The sequence below is a fragment of the Sphaeramia orbicularis genome, chromosome 18 (assembly GCF_902148855.1).
Source record: "Sphaeramia orbicularis chromosome 18, fSphaOr1.1, whole genome shotgun sequence".
Lineage (NCBI taxonomy): Eukaryota > Metazoa > Chordata > Actinopteri > Kurtiformes > Apogonidae > Sphaeramia > Sphaeramia orbicularis.
Window position 1 is genome coordinate 16,912,923 of NC_043974.1, and position 17,724 is coordinate 16,930,646.

Sequence of the window (17,724 nt, forward strand, 5' to 3'; positions counted from 1 at the left end):
TCAGTTCTGGAGATTAAAATCCTGATAAAACAGAATGTATGATTTTTTAAATTTTTTTTTTACTTTTTATTTTAATGTTTTAAATCGCTTTTATAGTGCAGTCACAAAACAAAACAAAAAAAACACAATACATTAAGGGGGGATGCTGTTTCTTATACATTCGACTGCTTTTCCGTACTTGATCTGATATCAAGAATTAGTGTCCTTAAATATATGATCCATTTCTCCCATCTTCGCATAAAAGTTCCCATCTTAATCCTCAGTTGAAATGTTAATTTTTCCATGGTATATATTTCCTCTGTAATCTCTAGCCATTGTTGTGGTCGAAGAGGGTCACTTTTTAACCAGTTCCTTGTGACTACCTTTTTGCAGGCAAGAATTAAAATTTTAAATATGTCTTCTCTTTTAATTACATCATCAGGTATTAGACCAAGGTAGATAGTCTGGGGGTCCATTGGAATTTTATAATTTAAAATGTTCTCCATTGTCTGAGCAACATGATTCCACAACATTTGCAGTTTTACACGTCCAAAAGATATGTGAGTGGTAGGCATTCATGTGACCACATCCTCTCCAGCATTGCTGAGAATGTATGATTTTATACTGTAATGGCCATGTGAGAAACAGTAACAAAATGTACTTTGTTTAATGTGGTTCTTTAGTTTCCGAGGAGCTTACAGTATTTTGGACTCGGATTATTATAGATTTAAGATATTGAAGCGCAGCCTTGAAATTCCACAATATGAAAGGCTGTCTGAGCCCTCGCTGGGGGGTTCCTTTACCCTTTGGTTAAACCCTTTTCCACCCAAAATGTTCCAAGTCTTGCTCTCACAGTGGGTTCCACCTAGAAGCTTTATTTCACTTAAAGGATTTTCTAGGTGGAATTCCCAGTCCCTACAACGTAGACCTGTTACCAACATGGTGTTTTCACAGCATCGCCTCCTGTGGGGAAGGATTACTCCCTCTGGCATCATCTATGAAACTTCACTGACCTTACACATGCACGAAAAGCTGTGGAACACACTAATGGAAAAGGGAAAGTGGGAAAAGTAGAATAGGTCATCTTTAAAATAGAAATCCAATGCCAGGCCAGGTCATGATTGATTTTCTTCTTGGTTTAATGTGGAAAAAAGTCATATTACATACACTATGTCTATAAATAATGACAACTTTAAATGTTTCTCTGTTTTAAGTTCAATTTTAGCAATATTCTGCCCGTTACTAAATGTTTTGTACCTTTGTAGACCTGATCTGTAATGCACATGTCAGCTAAAATTTACTTAGGGGGTCAAATGAGTGGCCATTTTTGCCAAAAAAAAAAAAAAAAGTTGTAATAAATGCATAGAACTGTGTTGAAATAATGCTAATACATTTGTGCACAGACTACTGATATTATTTGACAGTGGAAGCTCTATTTTCAGAAATATTGGATTTTGAATAGCACGTGTATGTGAAAACTTTTGCTGGTGGACGGACGTGACATTACCCATGATGATCTGGTCAGTACCAGTACTTTATTAGTAATAAACTTATATACTTACTATTGCTAATTCTCCTCTTATTCATAAATGTTAGTATTGTGGATCTAAAACAATAACAGCTGACACAAAAACACAAAATATGGCAGTGGACGGATGTGACATGGTTGTTACAGATCCCATCATACTGATGCTCGGCAGCCATGTCACCGTTTCCACAAATGATCCCTGTGCAAAAACTAGGATCAGAATTATTTATTGTATAGTTTATCATCATACTAAAGAGTAAATAACAATATAGAACTGTTATTTCTTCATAAAAATGATTATTATTAGAAAACTGTTGATTTAAGAAGTGACGTGTGACATTCTTAATGTATGTATTGGCGTAACATAAGCAGGATGGATCAGCACCATACTCCATACTGCAACCTGTAAAAATAAAACTTGTGAAATGTAGTATAGAATCTTGTAAGAAAAATTGGGGAGTGTAAAAGAATAGAATATTTGTTTTTCAGGTAAATTCAGTTCAAATATAACTTGGTCATTTGTGACATGAAAATCTAGTATTAATTGTGATGAAATTGGACATTTCTGACCTGAAAACATAGTTCATATGACCATCAACATGTTGCAACAGAACTGAAATCCTGTAAATTTGGATAACTTGCATTTACCAACACAAAGTTCCTTTGGGGATTCACTTATATTGATTTCTTATGCACAAAGACAGAAATAAGACCTCTAAACAAATTTTAGCCGATGTATAAATGATAAGTTGAGGCATAATATTGTCAAAATTGCACTTATTTTTCTTAGTAAATTTACATTTTTTCAAGTTATTCACATGTTTTTGGTTTGGATAGCTTGTAAATGTTAATACGTTCATAATTTTTTTACACTAAGTCAAAGACAAATTTAGAGTTATCATTATTTATAGGCTATTATTTTATTATTTTAGTGGTTCAGCTCACTTGAGTTCAAATTGGGCTGAATGAGGCCCCTGAAAGAAATTGAGTTTGACATCCCTGCTTTAGAGAGTTAACCTTAAAGACTGTTAGTCATGTTCTAAAAGATACTAATGCTCAAAAGTTTAATAACTTGTTAAAAAAAAGTTACATTTACATTGTTTCTAGAGCATATCTGGATGATTCATACTCCATTAAAACTGTCACTTTCTGTCTTTGTGCACTGATGTCAGGTTTTTTCCCAGAAATGTACATGTTTCTGTAAATGATCCATAAAAAAAACAGACACAGCAGGTCATTTACAGACATGGCTTTATTAATATGATACTGTTGATGTTTGGAGGATTAAAATCAGTGCATCTGTAAATCTGAATGGAATGATATGTAGTCTGACAGAAGTGAAAACCGGCCCTGAGATCATTCTTTTGCACCATCGCAGATATGTGACGCTAACACTGGGTGGAGCCTGCAGCCTCAGATGTGTCTGGTTTGAGGCCCCGGTGAGAGCCGTCTGCGTGGTCCAGCAGCACCTGGACGGTCTGGGCCAGCCGAGCCAGACCCTCGTCCTCCGTGATGAGTTGAGGGGAACACAAGGAGTCCTGGGAAGGCAGGGAGATCAGGTGAGAAAATGAGCACTCTGATAATACTCAGAATGGAGCTATTCACAGCTCCAGGATCTGCACCCATTTAGGACTAATTGAATGGGCTACAGTGTTGGAACCAAACCTCCTGAACAGAACAGATCTGATTGGACCTTATATATTTATATAATTTCTTTTTCTGCTTTATTTATAATTTCTTTCCTGCTTCTTATTATTATACTTGAATAGAACAACTGTAACATCCAAGATAGATACTTACACTGAACAAAAATATAAACGCAGCACTTTTATTTTTTCTTCCATTTTTCATGAGCTGAACTCAAACATCTAAAACTTTTTCTGTGTACACACAAGGTTTATTTCTCTCAAATATTGTTCATAAATCTGTCTAAATTTGTGTTAGTGAACACTTCTCCTTTGCTGAGATAATCCATCCACCTCACAGGTGTGGCATATCAAGATGCTGATTAGACAGCATGATTATTGCACAGGTGTGACTTAGGCTGGCCACAATAAAAGGCCACTCTAAAATGTGTAGTTTTATCACACAGCACAATGCCACAGATGTCACAAGTTTTGAGGGAATATGCAATTGGCATGCTGACTTCAGGAATCTCCACCAGAGCTTTTGCCTGTGAACTGAATGTTCATTTCTCTACCATAAACCATCTCCAAAGGTGTTTCAGAGAATTCATGAAGAAGACTGTGCGAGGAAAATGGTGGTCACACCAAATACTGACTGGTATTCTGACCCCCCCTGGACCACCCAATGCAGTAAAAGTGCACATTTTAGAGTGGTCTTTTACTGTGGCCAGCCTAAGTCACACCTGTGCAGTAATCCTGCTGTCTAATCAGCATCTGGATCTGCCACACCTGTGAAGTGGATGGATTATCTCAGCAAAAGACAAAGGAGAAGTTGTTCAGTATAGATACTTTTGGTCAATACTAAACACTTTACACTAGGAATGAACAAGATCTAGAGATGTTCTAACTCAGTGATTTGACCATCACAACGTCTCCCTTGTCAAATGTACCCAGATCCCAACTCCGGACCATTTTGCTGTTTTTTAACACGTCAGCATCGAGGGTTAAATGTTCATATGCTGCCTAATATATCCAACCCACAGACAGGTCCCATTGGAATGAGAGGACATATGTTAATACCACTTTTCCTGTCGGTGTCAGAGTGTTGTGGCTCATCTGTGCACATTTGAGCAGATTTTAGTCCAGTACATCACTAGCCCAGGGTAAGGTGATGCTACAGTCAGTGGTTTTCTTGAACCTTCTCTGGTCTGAGCGTATATGAATAGTTTTCTATAGCGTTTTTGTGTTTTGAACCCTTTCATGCATACTAGTCACTACAGTGAACAGTTATTCTACAGCTGTTCTCTTGTATATTCATGAGTTTTGTTGTTTTAGTTGCATATCAGTCAACACAGTGGACGCTAATGCACCATCCCATACACTGCCATTCATACCATTACTGTAACTTTGCTGTTATTGATGAACCTGATCTGCACTAATATGTTTTAAATCAATTGCTAATTGTTATTAGATGGTAATTAACAGTTTTCTTAGTCAAATTTTTTTTTTTTTTGCATATATCTCCATGAAGTTAGTAATAACTAGTATTAGAGTATGATAAAATGAGAGAAAACGTCAGATTAGCTGCATGAAAAATTTTATTTCATAGTTTTCACACAGTATATCACTTTCTGATGATGGGTTTTAAATACATGTTTCTTTGCTTCAAAATTAAACGCATGGTGTCCAGCTGAGTGGACATTTTTGTACTTCCAGGAAAAATAGGTTCATAAAAAAAATTTCAGTTTCATTGTTTTTTTTTCCTGCCTAAAGAGGAATAAAAACACTTTTGACTAAGGTTCCCATAATTCATGCATGAAAGGGTTAATGTGAGCTGAATATCTGAATAACAAGGTTACAGAGGTGGTGAAATGGTTAACACATTTGTAAGAGCGGCTCATTCTGTGGCAAAGCTTTTCGTTTGAGTCTCATATACAGTGGATATCACAAACATCCACACAGCGTCTCATATGGTGAAGTGTTTATTGCCTCCAAGCCTGAGATGAAAACCTATTAAATGAGACTTACCGCCACTTTGCTTTGCAACAAGCAAGCAGCAGATCCAAATCACAGCGGGCAAAAACATGAAAGATTACTCATTTGTATATGGTGGAAAATGATCCGGTCTTGAAATTGCGAGTGGCAGAAGTATGTGAACCCATGTGCAATGACATATTAAACTAGAGTTGGTGGAACAACTGAGGGGTTTATTCACCTTTAACGTAAAAACCAATCATCAACAGCTAGAAACGATACTTTTTATAAAGGTCACAGTTAGTTCTATCATGTGTGGACCAAGGCTATTATCGTTAAGGAAAACTAACAAAATGACAAAAATTTGAATGAAAAAAGCATTTTCTTTAACTGAAATAAATTAAAAACAACAATTAAAGACAAAATGATGACTAACTGAAACTGTACCGCGTGCGTACAAAATTAACAGAAACATAAAAATTATGGATAAAATTCCCTTTGTTTTTGTCTTTGTCAATGTCGGATTGATATGAAATCGATTTATTTCGCTTGAGCAATTTTAGTTAACGGCACCATACGTCACTTCACGGTCCGACACTTCTCATCACTTGTCGTTTAGAGTCGTCTTCTGGTCCCCACTCTACCTGGAAACATGGAGACTAAAGTTGGGACAAAGCAGCAGAGTCCTGTATGGGATTTATTTGAATATGACAGCGAGGAAGATAAAAGATATGAAAAAAAGTAAAACTAAGCATTTAGAAAAAAATGAAAACTAACAAAAACTAGCAAACCTGCTCTAAAAATGAATTAAAACTAACTGAATTAGAGAAAAAAAGTCAAAACTAAATAATACTAAACTAGAATGAAAAATCCAAAACTATTATAACCCTGGTGTGGACCATGCCTCCTTATATTTATCTGTTTAAGAGCTGCATTCATCGAGTTCTTCTAACCCAGGGTTCCTGCGTGGTCTTCAAGTCCAGAATTTACAAATCTGCTTTTAAAGGTGGGGTAGGAGATGTTTTCCTGGAGCATTTTTTACTATATTGCTTAAAATCCCCTTCACTCCCCGATTACAGCCAATTGATTAAATGCTCTAACACAAAGATTAAAAAAATATAGTCACCTGTGGAATGGACAGGACTGAAAAAACACCATCCAATCATTTTAACCGGCCTGTTGAAATGATTGAACGGTGATATGTCTATCAAACTCAACTGTCATTTGTCCCTCCCCCCTCTGTGCGTACCCCTCTTCATACATGAATCATGCGTTCTCAGAGGCTTGGAGCACTTGTACAGGAGACGAAGCCAGAGCTTGGCTATATTAGCTATATTAGGATGGAAAGTTCACCGACAAACTGTTTAGTCACTAACATAAATCAGTAGGAAATGTAACGTTAGTCAGATAGGTATGAACTGGGGCTGTTCTTTGACAGCAGGGGTGTTGGAGGAGACTGAATGAGGTATGCATGGATCGGGGCCGGAGCGAACTGTTGCTGTTCAGCGCTCGTGAACCCTCAAGAACAAGCATTGCACATGCCAGTACTCAGGGGGATGTCTGAAAAAAGGGGTTTGGACTTTTGAATTGTGTATTTTCAAAATGTAGTTTGCTCGAACCGTTTTTCCAAGGTCTCCTACCCCACCTTTAATACCCTAAAAGAATCTTCAAAAGGTATTAAATTTGATATGGGAGGTCTTAAGTTCTGTTGTCATAAACTTGTTCACTGTATTGTCTTTAAATGCGCCTGTTAAACGTCCAAACTGCAAAGAAAGTAACGTTAGTCGACTCAGTTCTACCCGTTCCAACCCGATAACTTATAGTGAAATTAGGAACCAGTTATCGTTAACTTTGCAGCCCCTGGTGACAAATGACTCGATACAGTGGGAATTAAGGCGTTGGAGTTAATAAATATGTTTTCCTAAATTCTAGGAGTCACGAAATGTTGCCACCATAGCTGTGAAATAGGCCTTAACTTCTGTTCTCAGTAGTCTTAGAAAGGTCTTAAAAAGTCTTGAATTTAACTTGTAGAAACCTGTAGGAACCCTGCAGAGGCGTCAGGCTCATTTTAGTTTTCTCTGTTTTAGAGTAAAAAAAAAAAAAGTAAAATTACAATTAAATTCTTATGAAAAATAAGTGCAATTTTTAAAATACTGTGCCTACGTTTATTATTTACACATGAGCATTGCATCTTACAGATCACAGTGGATCTACAAAGACACAAAACATTTACTTCCAGGCAGAATATTGTTAAAATTCCACCTACTTATGTAGACCATACGCATATATTTTGGACTTGCCAAAAGATAAAACCGTACTGTGACAAAATGTGGCAGACCTTAAAAAAAAAAATAGGATATGAAATACCCAAATCTTGTAAGGTACTTGGGACTTTTGATGGGTGAGGTAGTACAAAAAGAGGATCAGTACCTAATTAAAATATTATCTGCAAGTAAAAAGTCCATCACAAGATTGTGGTACAAACTAACACCCCCGACCATGGACCAGTGGGCGTGCACTGTGGAGGAGGTCTATGTTATGGAGAGACTGACACACAAACTGAGACTGCAAGAGTCACAATTTGAGAACAAGTGGGAAAAATGGACAAATTATAGAAGGCAGGAAGAGGACGCCACTACCATTTCTTCTACTACCAGACATCAAGGACATGATGATTCATCGCAAGGTTGAATACTCAACAGTGTATGTGTTTCACCTTTCCACTGTAACAGTTCAAGAAAACTTTAATAAAAAATAAGTTAAAACAAATTTTAAAAAAAATCCACCTATTTTTCTGAAGACATTTCATGTTCATATTTGTTCAGATTATTCACATTTTTTGTGAAAGGATAGTTTGTAAATGTAAACATTTCCATGTAATTTTCCTTTTTTTTTTTTTTTTAACACTAAAACAAACAGATAGTTTTGGAGTTGTCATTATTTCTAGGTTATTATGAAGGTATTTTACTAGTTTGATCTTCTTGACATTGAATTGGTCTGAATGTGGAACCTGAACTAAAATGATTTTAACCCTTGGCTGTTAATGTCTTTAGTGTAATTGTTTCATGTCATCCCAGGATACATTTGACGGCCCTGTTTTAAAGGAGTGATATTTTGCTTTTTTAAATGGAATTATGCATTTTAAATCATTTCCCTGTGGTCTACATAAACTGTAAATGCTATGTTTGGGTCTGAATTCTTCATTAATACAATTCCATAGACCCATTCAACCCTATTTCTGAGTTTCTCAAAACCAGGAATGCAGAGTACGGTCTTGGTAAGAACGGTCCCAGAGAACGTACTTCCCAAGAACGCAAGTCTCTCTGTAATTGGAAGGGCTGCATACTTGTGAACTTTCCTCCCTGTCTCTGTTGTATTTCCACCATGTTCTCCAGAATGTATTTCCATCAAATCACCACAATGTCACTCGATTTGGTTTCAATACATTTGTTCTAGTATTTACATGTCATTTATACATTTTGTATATTTTTCAAAACTGTGATACATGTCGTCGGTTCAGCCAGGCTCAGCCACTTGGGTCCGGGTCAAGCCGGCGGGCTCACAGCCGCCTGGATCCCGCTCGAGCTGGCACGAACTGCATCTTGGGAATTATTTCCCAGCCAAGTCTACACAAGTCACCAACTGGTTCATCCTTGGTTTAAGCTAGCTGACAAGAACAACATCCGGGTATTCCATGTGTTCTTGGTTTATGCGAACTTGCAATTGGAACAGTACTTTGGCCGTGACTGATGATGTGTCAAAAGAACACGAGAACGGAAGAACTGACAAGAACACATGCTGAGAAAAGGCCAATGACACCAGAAAGGTTGTTTTGAGCGTTGGCCCTTTAAATGCAAATGAGCCACTTAACATCCCGCCCCCTCCAGGTTATTGGCTGTGCTGCTCTGTCCCCTTCAGTCACTTGTGTTCGTTAATATAACCAACAACTGAACAGTTTAGGTAATCGGCTCGAAATTGGGACCAAGGTTATTATCGTTAACGAAAACTAACGAAATTATGAAAATTAGAATAGAAAAAACATTTTTGTTAACTGAAATAAATAAAAACTATAAAAGAAAAAACGATAACTAACTGAAACTGTATTGTGTGCTTACAAAACTAACTAAAATGTATAAAAGTGATGGTTAAAATTCCCTTCATTTTCATTTTTGTCAATGTCAGATCGATACGAAATTGAGCAATTTTAGCTAGTGGCACCATACGGTACTTCATGGTCCGTCATTTCTCGTCACTTGTGGTTTAGAGTCATCTTCTGGTCCCCACTCTACCTGGAAACATGGAGACTAAAGTTGGAAGAAAACAGCAGAGTCCTGTCTGGGATTTATTTGAATACAATGACGAAGAAGATAAAAGATATTAAAAAACAACAACTAAACCAAAACTAAGCATTTAGAAAAAAACCCCAAAAACTAATAAAAACTATCAAACCTGCTCAAAAAACTAATTAAAACTAACTGAATTATAGAAAAAAAAGTCAAAACTAAATAAAACTAAACTATAATGAAAAATCCAAAACTATTAGAACCTTGGTTGGGACATATTTTCAGTTTTTACTACAACCACCGCTGCTGACAAACAATTATGTCGTACTCCGAGAAATGTTTGTCTGAAGTCTCGACCTTATATGTGCAAATGTCGTGACGTAACTAATTATAAACGTAAAAAATTAAGAAGGATCTAAAACAGGTTGTAGAAATCCACTGGATTTTTGCCAAAATTAATATAAAGATAGTTTTGCAGCACCTGGAGGGTTCAAATTCAAACTTTGTGAACTATTAGGGTCCAAATACACAAATACATGAACCAAAGACTAATAAAAGTGGGTTTAGCAAAATATGAGCCCTTTAAGTGGTTATAAAGGTCTTTCTGAAAAGATTGAAGTAGTGTGTGAGGCTTCTTCCAGTGGTTTCCCACAGGTTTAGGATCTGGATTCTTCAGATTGTTTCAGTTACCTCTGGCAGTAACCAGGTTCCAGAAAGACTGTTTCAGATGGACGCTAAAGCATCAGTAAATGCTCCTTGTGGAGGTTCTGCAGACCGTTCACCATCTGCCTCAGGGTTTTGTCGAAGTTTGCAGTTTTGCTTGGTTCCAAGGTCGTTTACTAGTGTTTTGTTTTGAAACTCAAGTGAAACTCAAGAAGGTTTTTTCAGGTGATTGAGCAGTAAGCCTTGGTGTGTACTATATTTATCCTTGTAAAATAATATAGATATAAAATATAAATGCTGAGTTTCAAGTGTTCCAGGTGATTCAGGTTTTTCTAAAGCTTTGATGGCCAACGGCCTCTGATAGGGATGTAGTTGAGCTGAATATGGTTCTTTGAAAAGGGTCCGTGTGGAGCGTTTCATTTCTTTCTAAGCTGTTTTTGATGAATTCAGTACCATTAGTAATTGCTCTGTGGGAAAAATCATCATGTTTGTAAGGTTTTTTTCAACCTTGAACTTCAGCAGTGAATTGGTTCATCTACACCCCATGTTCCAAGATGTTCTGACGTAGACATAAGTGTTTCTAAACTGATAAAGATAAACTCACTAAGGTAATAATGGGTGCTGCCTCAGGTCACCCTTAGGTGTCAAATGGTTATGTTCACTACCAGGACAGAAAAAAGTCACATGTACATTTTTGGACAAGATCTTGTATTTGATGAAGGGCTGTGTAGAGTCTGCACCTTCACATCCTGAAGACTCTCAGTGGGGTTCAGGTCTGGACTCTGAAAATGAGGTCTCATTCTGACCCACTAACAACAGGGTCCTGGTCTTCGAATATGAACTAAAAACTCCACTGATGTTCAGACCTGCTCACTGAGTTTATTCAGGTTCAGCTGACACACATGACCACCTGAACCAACCCCAGATCCTAATACTGCCCCCCCACAGACCTGTACTGTATCCACTAGGCCTGATCTGTCTGGAACAGGGTCACTCTGGACCAAGGTTATTATCGTTAACGAAAACTAACGAAGTGACGAAAACTAGAATTGAAAAAACATTTTGTTAACTGAAATAAATAAAAACTACAGTCTACTCTCGTTAAACCACCCACCGTTATACCGCCATTTTCGCTCACCACCGACCAAAACCATTGCACAAAAATCCCCAATGCATTATTCCATTAGCTACCGCCATTTCCGCCTATCGCCATCCGCCAGCCCAGTTCCATGCACAAACAACACTTATACCATTGATTTTCCGACCGTTATACCGCCAGCGTGATTGCCATCGAGTACACATAAATTTTAACAATGCACTGAAACAAACGCGCCAGACGCTGATCGCGACAAGCTACGAGTAAGTCTACGGAACGGCCACCGTTCATTTATCGCAGAACACTCAGTAGGTCAGGATGTCGGGAAGAGGACGTGGGATTAAGCCAAAGCCTCAAGATGATGGGGTGTCATTTCCCCACACGGTATAATAATCCTTAAAATGTTTCCCCACTTTAAATGATCCCTTACAACATAACAGAATCAAGATTTATTTAGAAACGCAATTAGAACAGGTTAACGGAGGCAGCATAGACATCATATAGTAAAGACATGCACATTATGGACGCAACCCGTTGTAACGCCATTTTCGCTATACCGCCAATTTGGCCATGAACGGAAGTTGGCGGTATAACGAGAGTAGACTGTATAATTAAAAGAAAAAAAACGCTAACAAACTGAAACTGTATTGTGTGTTTACAAAACTAACTAAAACGGATAAAAATTATGGATAAAATTCCCTTAGTTTTCGTCTTTGTCTATGTCGGATTGATACGAAATCTATTTATTTCCCTCAAGCAATTTTAGCTGCTGGCACCAAATGATATTAAATGGTCCATCACTTTTCGTCACTTGTGGTTTAGAGTCGTCTTTTCGTCCCCACTCTACCTGGAAACATGGAAACTAATGTTTGGAGAAAGCAGCAGAGTCCTGTCTAGGGTTTATTTGAATTCGACAGCGAAGAAGAAAAAAGATATTAAAAAAAACAACCTAAAACTAAGCATTTAGAAAATAACAAAAACTAATAAAAACTATCAAACCTGCTCTAAAAACTAATTAAAACTAACTTAATTAGAGAAAAAAAAAAGTCAAAACTAAATAAAACTAAACTATAATGAAAAATCCAAAACTATTAGAACCTTGCTCTGGACTCATTAGACCACATGACTGTTTCCCATTGAACCACACATCCTGTCAGTCCCACACATCCACTAAACATGCAGTGGTTTTATTGAGTCAGTCTACAGTTTTTACCCCTCAGACAGACGGGTATTGTAATCATTAGTCACTTTTCCATTGTACTCATGCGAGAACTTTACCGATATTTACTAAATGTCGAAAAAACAGAAGTGCGTAATGTCGTTTTTTTCCATTAAATCACAAATACGATCATTTGTTCATTTATTATTGCGAGATGTAACAAGTCATTCCACAAACATGGCGACAAACATAAATATGTTGATTTACAGATATATTCATATTTCTACCACGGTTCTGGCGTTCATAATTAGACTTCCAAGGCGCCTTACTGAGGCGGTGGAGCGTCAAGCCCCTTACACCTGGGAGCGGCTATGAATGAGGTTTTTGGGAAGTGATAGTTGAAGATTTCACAGAGGAAGTGTGGATCAAGGTTCTAATAGTTTTGGATTTTTCAGTATAGTTTAGTTTTAGTTAGTTTTGACTTTTTTTTTGTCTCTAATTCAGTTAGTTTTAATTAGTTTTTAGAGCAGGTTTGCTAGTTTTTATTAGTTTTTGTTTTCTTCTAAATGCTTAGTTTTAGTTTAGTTTTATTATTAATTTTAGTTTTTTCATATCTTTTCTCTTCTACTCCGTCGTATTCAAATAAATCCCAGACAGGACTTTGCTGCTTTTTCCCAACTTTAGTCTCCATGTTTCCAGGTAGAGTGGGGACCAGAAGACGACTGGAAACCACAAGTGACCACAAGTGACAGACTGTCAAGTGTCATATGGTGCCGCTAGTCAAAATTGCTCAAGTGAAATAAATTGATTTCATTTCAATCCGACATTGACAAAGACAAAAACGAAGGGAGTTTTATCCATAATTTTCATCCATGTTAGTTAGTTTTGTAAACACACAATACAGTTTCAGTTAGTTATCATTTTTTCTTTTAATTATAGTTTTTATTAATTTCAGTTAACAAAAATGTTTTTACAATTCTAGTTTTCATCATTTCGTTAGTTTTCATTAATGTTTATAACCTCGCTATGGATTCAGAATTTCAGGATGACCCGGGCAACTTTTAAGGCGTTGTGTGATGCACAGGGACTGCTTGTAGCAGCTGCTGAGCAGTGTCCAAGGCAGACTGTTCCTGCCAATAAGCGCGTTGCCATGGCTGTTTACAAACCGGCTGTCTGTGTCGAGTACAGGGTAGTGGCTGAGAGCTTTGGAGTTAGCACAACCACTGTTCACAGGTGTGTGCATGGTGTGTGCCAGGCTATATGCACACAACTGATGAGGCAGGTCATTAACCCTTTCACGCACGAATTATGAGAACCTTAATCAAAATTTTTTTCCTGAGTGTTTTTATTCCTCTTTAGGCATGGAAAAAAAACAATGTGATAGAAAATTTTCTTCTGAAAATAAATAAAAAAAATAAATTTTATATGTGTATATATATATATATATATATATATATATATATATATATATATATATATATATATATGTATGTATATGTGTGTATATATGTGTGTGTATATATATATATATATATATATATATATATATATATATATGTATGTATATATGTTTTTTTTTTAAATTTAAAAATACATTGAACAATGAACCTATTTTTCATGAAGTTGCAAAAACATCCACTCAGCTGGACACCACACGCTTAATTTTTGACACACAAACATGTATTTACTGATAAATTGTGTGAAAACTGTGGGGAGGGCTTGTGATTCTGGGGGTTTATCCTCAGGAGAGATCTACATAATGTTACCAATTCATGTCAGAAAAGAAATGCAGTGTCTTAAAACTTTAATAAAGCTATGTGTAAAAAAAAAAAAAAAAAAAAAAAACAATGAAAGAACAACAAAATCCATGAATATACAAGAGAACAGCTGTAGAATAGCTGTCCACTGTACTGACCACTATGCATGAAAGGGTTAAATTGCCAGACGTAACCTTTTTCTCTCATAACACCCTCTAGGTCACTGGTGTCAAACATGTGGCCCCGGGGCCAAATCTGGTCTGCCAAACGGTCCAGTCCGGCCCCTGGGATGAATTTGTGAAATGCAAAAATTACACTAAGATGTTAACAATCATTTTAGTTCAGGTTCCACATTCAAACCAATTCAATCTCAGGTGGGTCATGATAACCTAGAAATACACACAGCTCCAGATTTTTCTCTTTGTAAATGTAAATGTTTTCATGTATTTACACTAAAACAAAGTATAATATTGCAAAAAATATCTGAATAACCTGAACAAATATGAACAACCTGAAATGTCTTAAGAGAAGTAAGTACAATTTTAATAATATTCCACCTGTTACGAAATATTTAGTGTATCTGTAGATCTACTGTGATCTGTAAGTTATAATTTACCTGTGGATACGATAAACTGAAGCATAATATTGTTAAAATTACACATTTTTTTTCAGTTTGTACATATTACTGACATTGTTTGAAAGGATAGTTTGTAGATGTAAACATTTTCATAATTTAATTTTACTTTTTTCATTCTAAAACATAGAGAAAAGTTTGGAGTTGACATTATTTATTTATTATTATATTATAATTTCACTTGTCCAGCCCACTGCAGATCAAATTTAGCTGAATGTGGTCCCTAAACTAAAATGAGTTTGACATCCCTGCTCTAGGTCTTGGTAAATGCTCACGTTTCTCTGGTGTTTCGAGTCGAGAATGCTTGTTATTTTGTTTTGTTTTGTTCACGTGACTGTTGTTGTGAAAAAAGGTCTTTCCATTGCAGTTTTGCGTAATATACCAATTTGGCAACGCCCGAAAAACCACCTCTTGCCAGCACAAAAACTTTTAATTGAAAAGTGAGAGATTTGGTGAAATTTTCCATTAGGCAGATTTTAATGCGTCTATTTTGTCGTCTGTCTATTCAACCATATAACTGCATTATCTGAAGAATACAATGAAGATATCTGGACCAAATTTATACTGTGAATGCATCTTGACATGGAGCAGAAGCCTACTGAAAATATGTGACCTCGACCTACTTTTTCAAGGTCAAACAGCCTTGTGCAGTTATAATATCTGAGTACTGTCAAATATAAATAGGTATGTAATAAGTTTTACACAATGACAATGTCATCTAAATTAAAGCGCAGTAACTTTCAACAGTCTTCCACTGTATTTGACCCAGAGGGATTAAAAGTGCACAGCCTGTTCTGTTCATGTCTTACACACAGACTGTCAGGCCTTGGCTCTTTCCTTTGTCTCATAAATGTGATCAGATACGGTCAGAAGTGTCAACAAGTCTCAAATGAAAAGTTTTACTGAAAATACACATAGATCTACATTCTTGTGAGATAAATCGAATGCTAGAGTTGTTTGTCGGCGCTTGTCCACAGTCGGCGATCACCGTCTGGTATTGTGTTTGGATCCAGAACCAAAGCCTCTGAAATGAAACCGGGTGGATTTGGAGTCAGTTCTGCGTCACTGATATTGTCACTTTTTCATTTTACAGACAGGCAGACCCCCCACCACCTCCCACCGCCACCCTCTGCCTCAGCTCGTCCTCAGTGACCCCTGGAGCCCCTTCAGGATCTGACACACCACCTCAGCCACACACCGGTACGTTTGATACATGATTACATCTCCATAAGCTGATCAGCTGCTGCTCTGATAACACACACACACTAATAATCCAGAGCTCAACAACACACACCACTGTCTGGAGGCAGACTGCAGGCTCTGAAAGGCCACAGATGATTGGTCGAGTCACCTCCTTGTCGCTAAAGGCGTCGTTCTGCTTTTTCACTGACCTTGGCTACACAGATGTACCTGCTTCAACAAGAACTGGCTCCAGTTGACGGCGTTAAAACCTGCTGTTTGGGAACTCACAGGAGTTTCACCAACAGGCTGAAGCACACCGCACAGTGGGTTCAGACCAGGGGATCTGCACAACCACACACAGCTGCATATGTCAGCCTTTTACAACTGGAGGGGATTTTCAACCCACGGGCTGTTACTGAACATTACCCTTCATCATCATCATCATCATCATCCAGGTTATTCACAGGTTAAGGCCAGGGTGGATATATATTTTTCTTATTTATGACCAAAGAAAAAGACCCAAACCGACAATGTGTTTGTCTCCAAATAGGGTGAAACTTAAGGCTGCAGGTGTTTTCCTTGATTAAATTTTACTGATAATTTTCACTTAAACGATGCTGTATTTACTGCAGCGTTTTTCAACCTTGGGGTCGGGACCAAAGTTACTGTCGTTAACGAAAACTAACGAAATGACGAAAACTAGAATTGAAAAAACATTTTCGTTAACTGAAATAAATAAAAACTATAATTAAAAGAAAAAAATGATAACTAACTGAAACTGTACTGTGTGCTTACAAAACTAACTAAATCATATAAAAATTATGGATAAAATTCCCTTCGTTTTCGTCTTTGTCAACGTCGGATTGATACGAAATCGATTTATTTCCCTCAAGCAATTTTAGCTAGTGGCACCATACGACACTTCAGGGTCCGTCACTTGTGGTTTCCAGTCGTCTTCTGGTCCCCACTCTACCTGGAAACATGGAGACTAAAGTTGGGAGAAAACAGCAGAGTCCTGTCTGGGATTTGTTTGAATACGACGGCAAAGAAGATAAAAGATATGAAAAAACTAAACTAAAACTAAGCATTTAGAAAATAACAAAAACTAGCAAACCTGCTCTAAAAACAAATTAAAACTAACTGAATTAGAGGAGAAAAAAAAGTCTAAACTAAATAAAACTAAACTATAATGAAAAATCCAAAACTATTACAACCTTGGTCGGGACCCCATGTGGTGTCGCCTGAAGTTTGTAGTAATTGATAAAAAATTAAACAAATTAAAACTCACTAATAAAAATGTACATTATATAACCTAAAAGTCATCTAAAATTAACATTTATTTGCAACATATTATAGCAAACTATTACATGATCAAAAACAAATTAACTTTAGCAAAAAAAAACGTCTGTTTTGAATGTCTGGGGTCACCAATAATTTGTGATGTTAAAATGGGGTCACGAGCCAAAAAAGGTTGGAAACCGCTGATTTATTGTAACTCCTGACCCCATCTGGTCTAATCCTGATGAACCCCCACCCTGGTTAAAGGTTCAACTAAAACAGAAACTCTTAACTTGTGTGTCTGTTTCACTTCCATCCAAATACAGTGATGGGAAAAACTATTTGGACACATCATCCATTTGTGATACATTGCATTAATTGCATTTTTTTTTTTTGCTAACAATAAACTAAATCAGTGTTTTTCAACCTTGGGGTCAGGACCCCACGTTGGGTCACCTGGAGTTCATATGGGGTCACCTGAAATTTCTAGTAATTGATAAAAAATTTAAAAACAAATTACTAATAAAAATATTCTTTAATGATTCAGTATATATTTCATTATAATT

The 17,724-nt window shown here is 36.8% G+C and overlaps 1 protein-coding gene across 1 annotated transcript in view; it reads right to left on the reverse strand.

The window, feature by feature from the left end:
* Positions 1-2,739: 2,739 nt before the first annotated feature.
* The window catches only part of lrch4 (leucine-rich repeats and calponin homology (CH) domain containing 4), a 78,486-nt gene continuing 63,501 nt past the window's right edge, over positions 2,740-17,724 (reverse strand). The window contains exon 18 of the mRNA XM_030162158.1: positions 2,740-3,045. Coding sequence (XP_030018018.1) covers positions 2,896-3,045 — 150 coding nt within the window. The 3' untranslated portion in view covers positions 2,740-2,895. The remainder of the gene's footprint in view (positions 3,046-17,724) is intronic.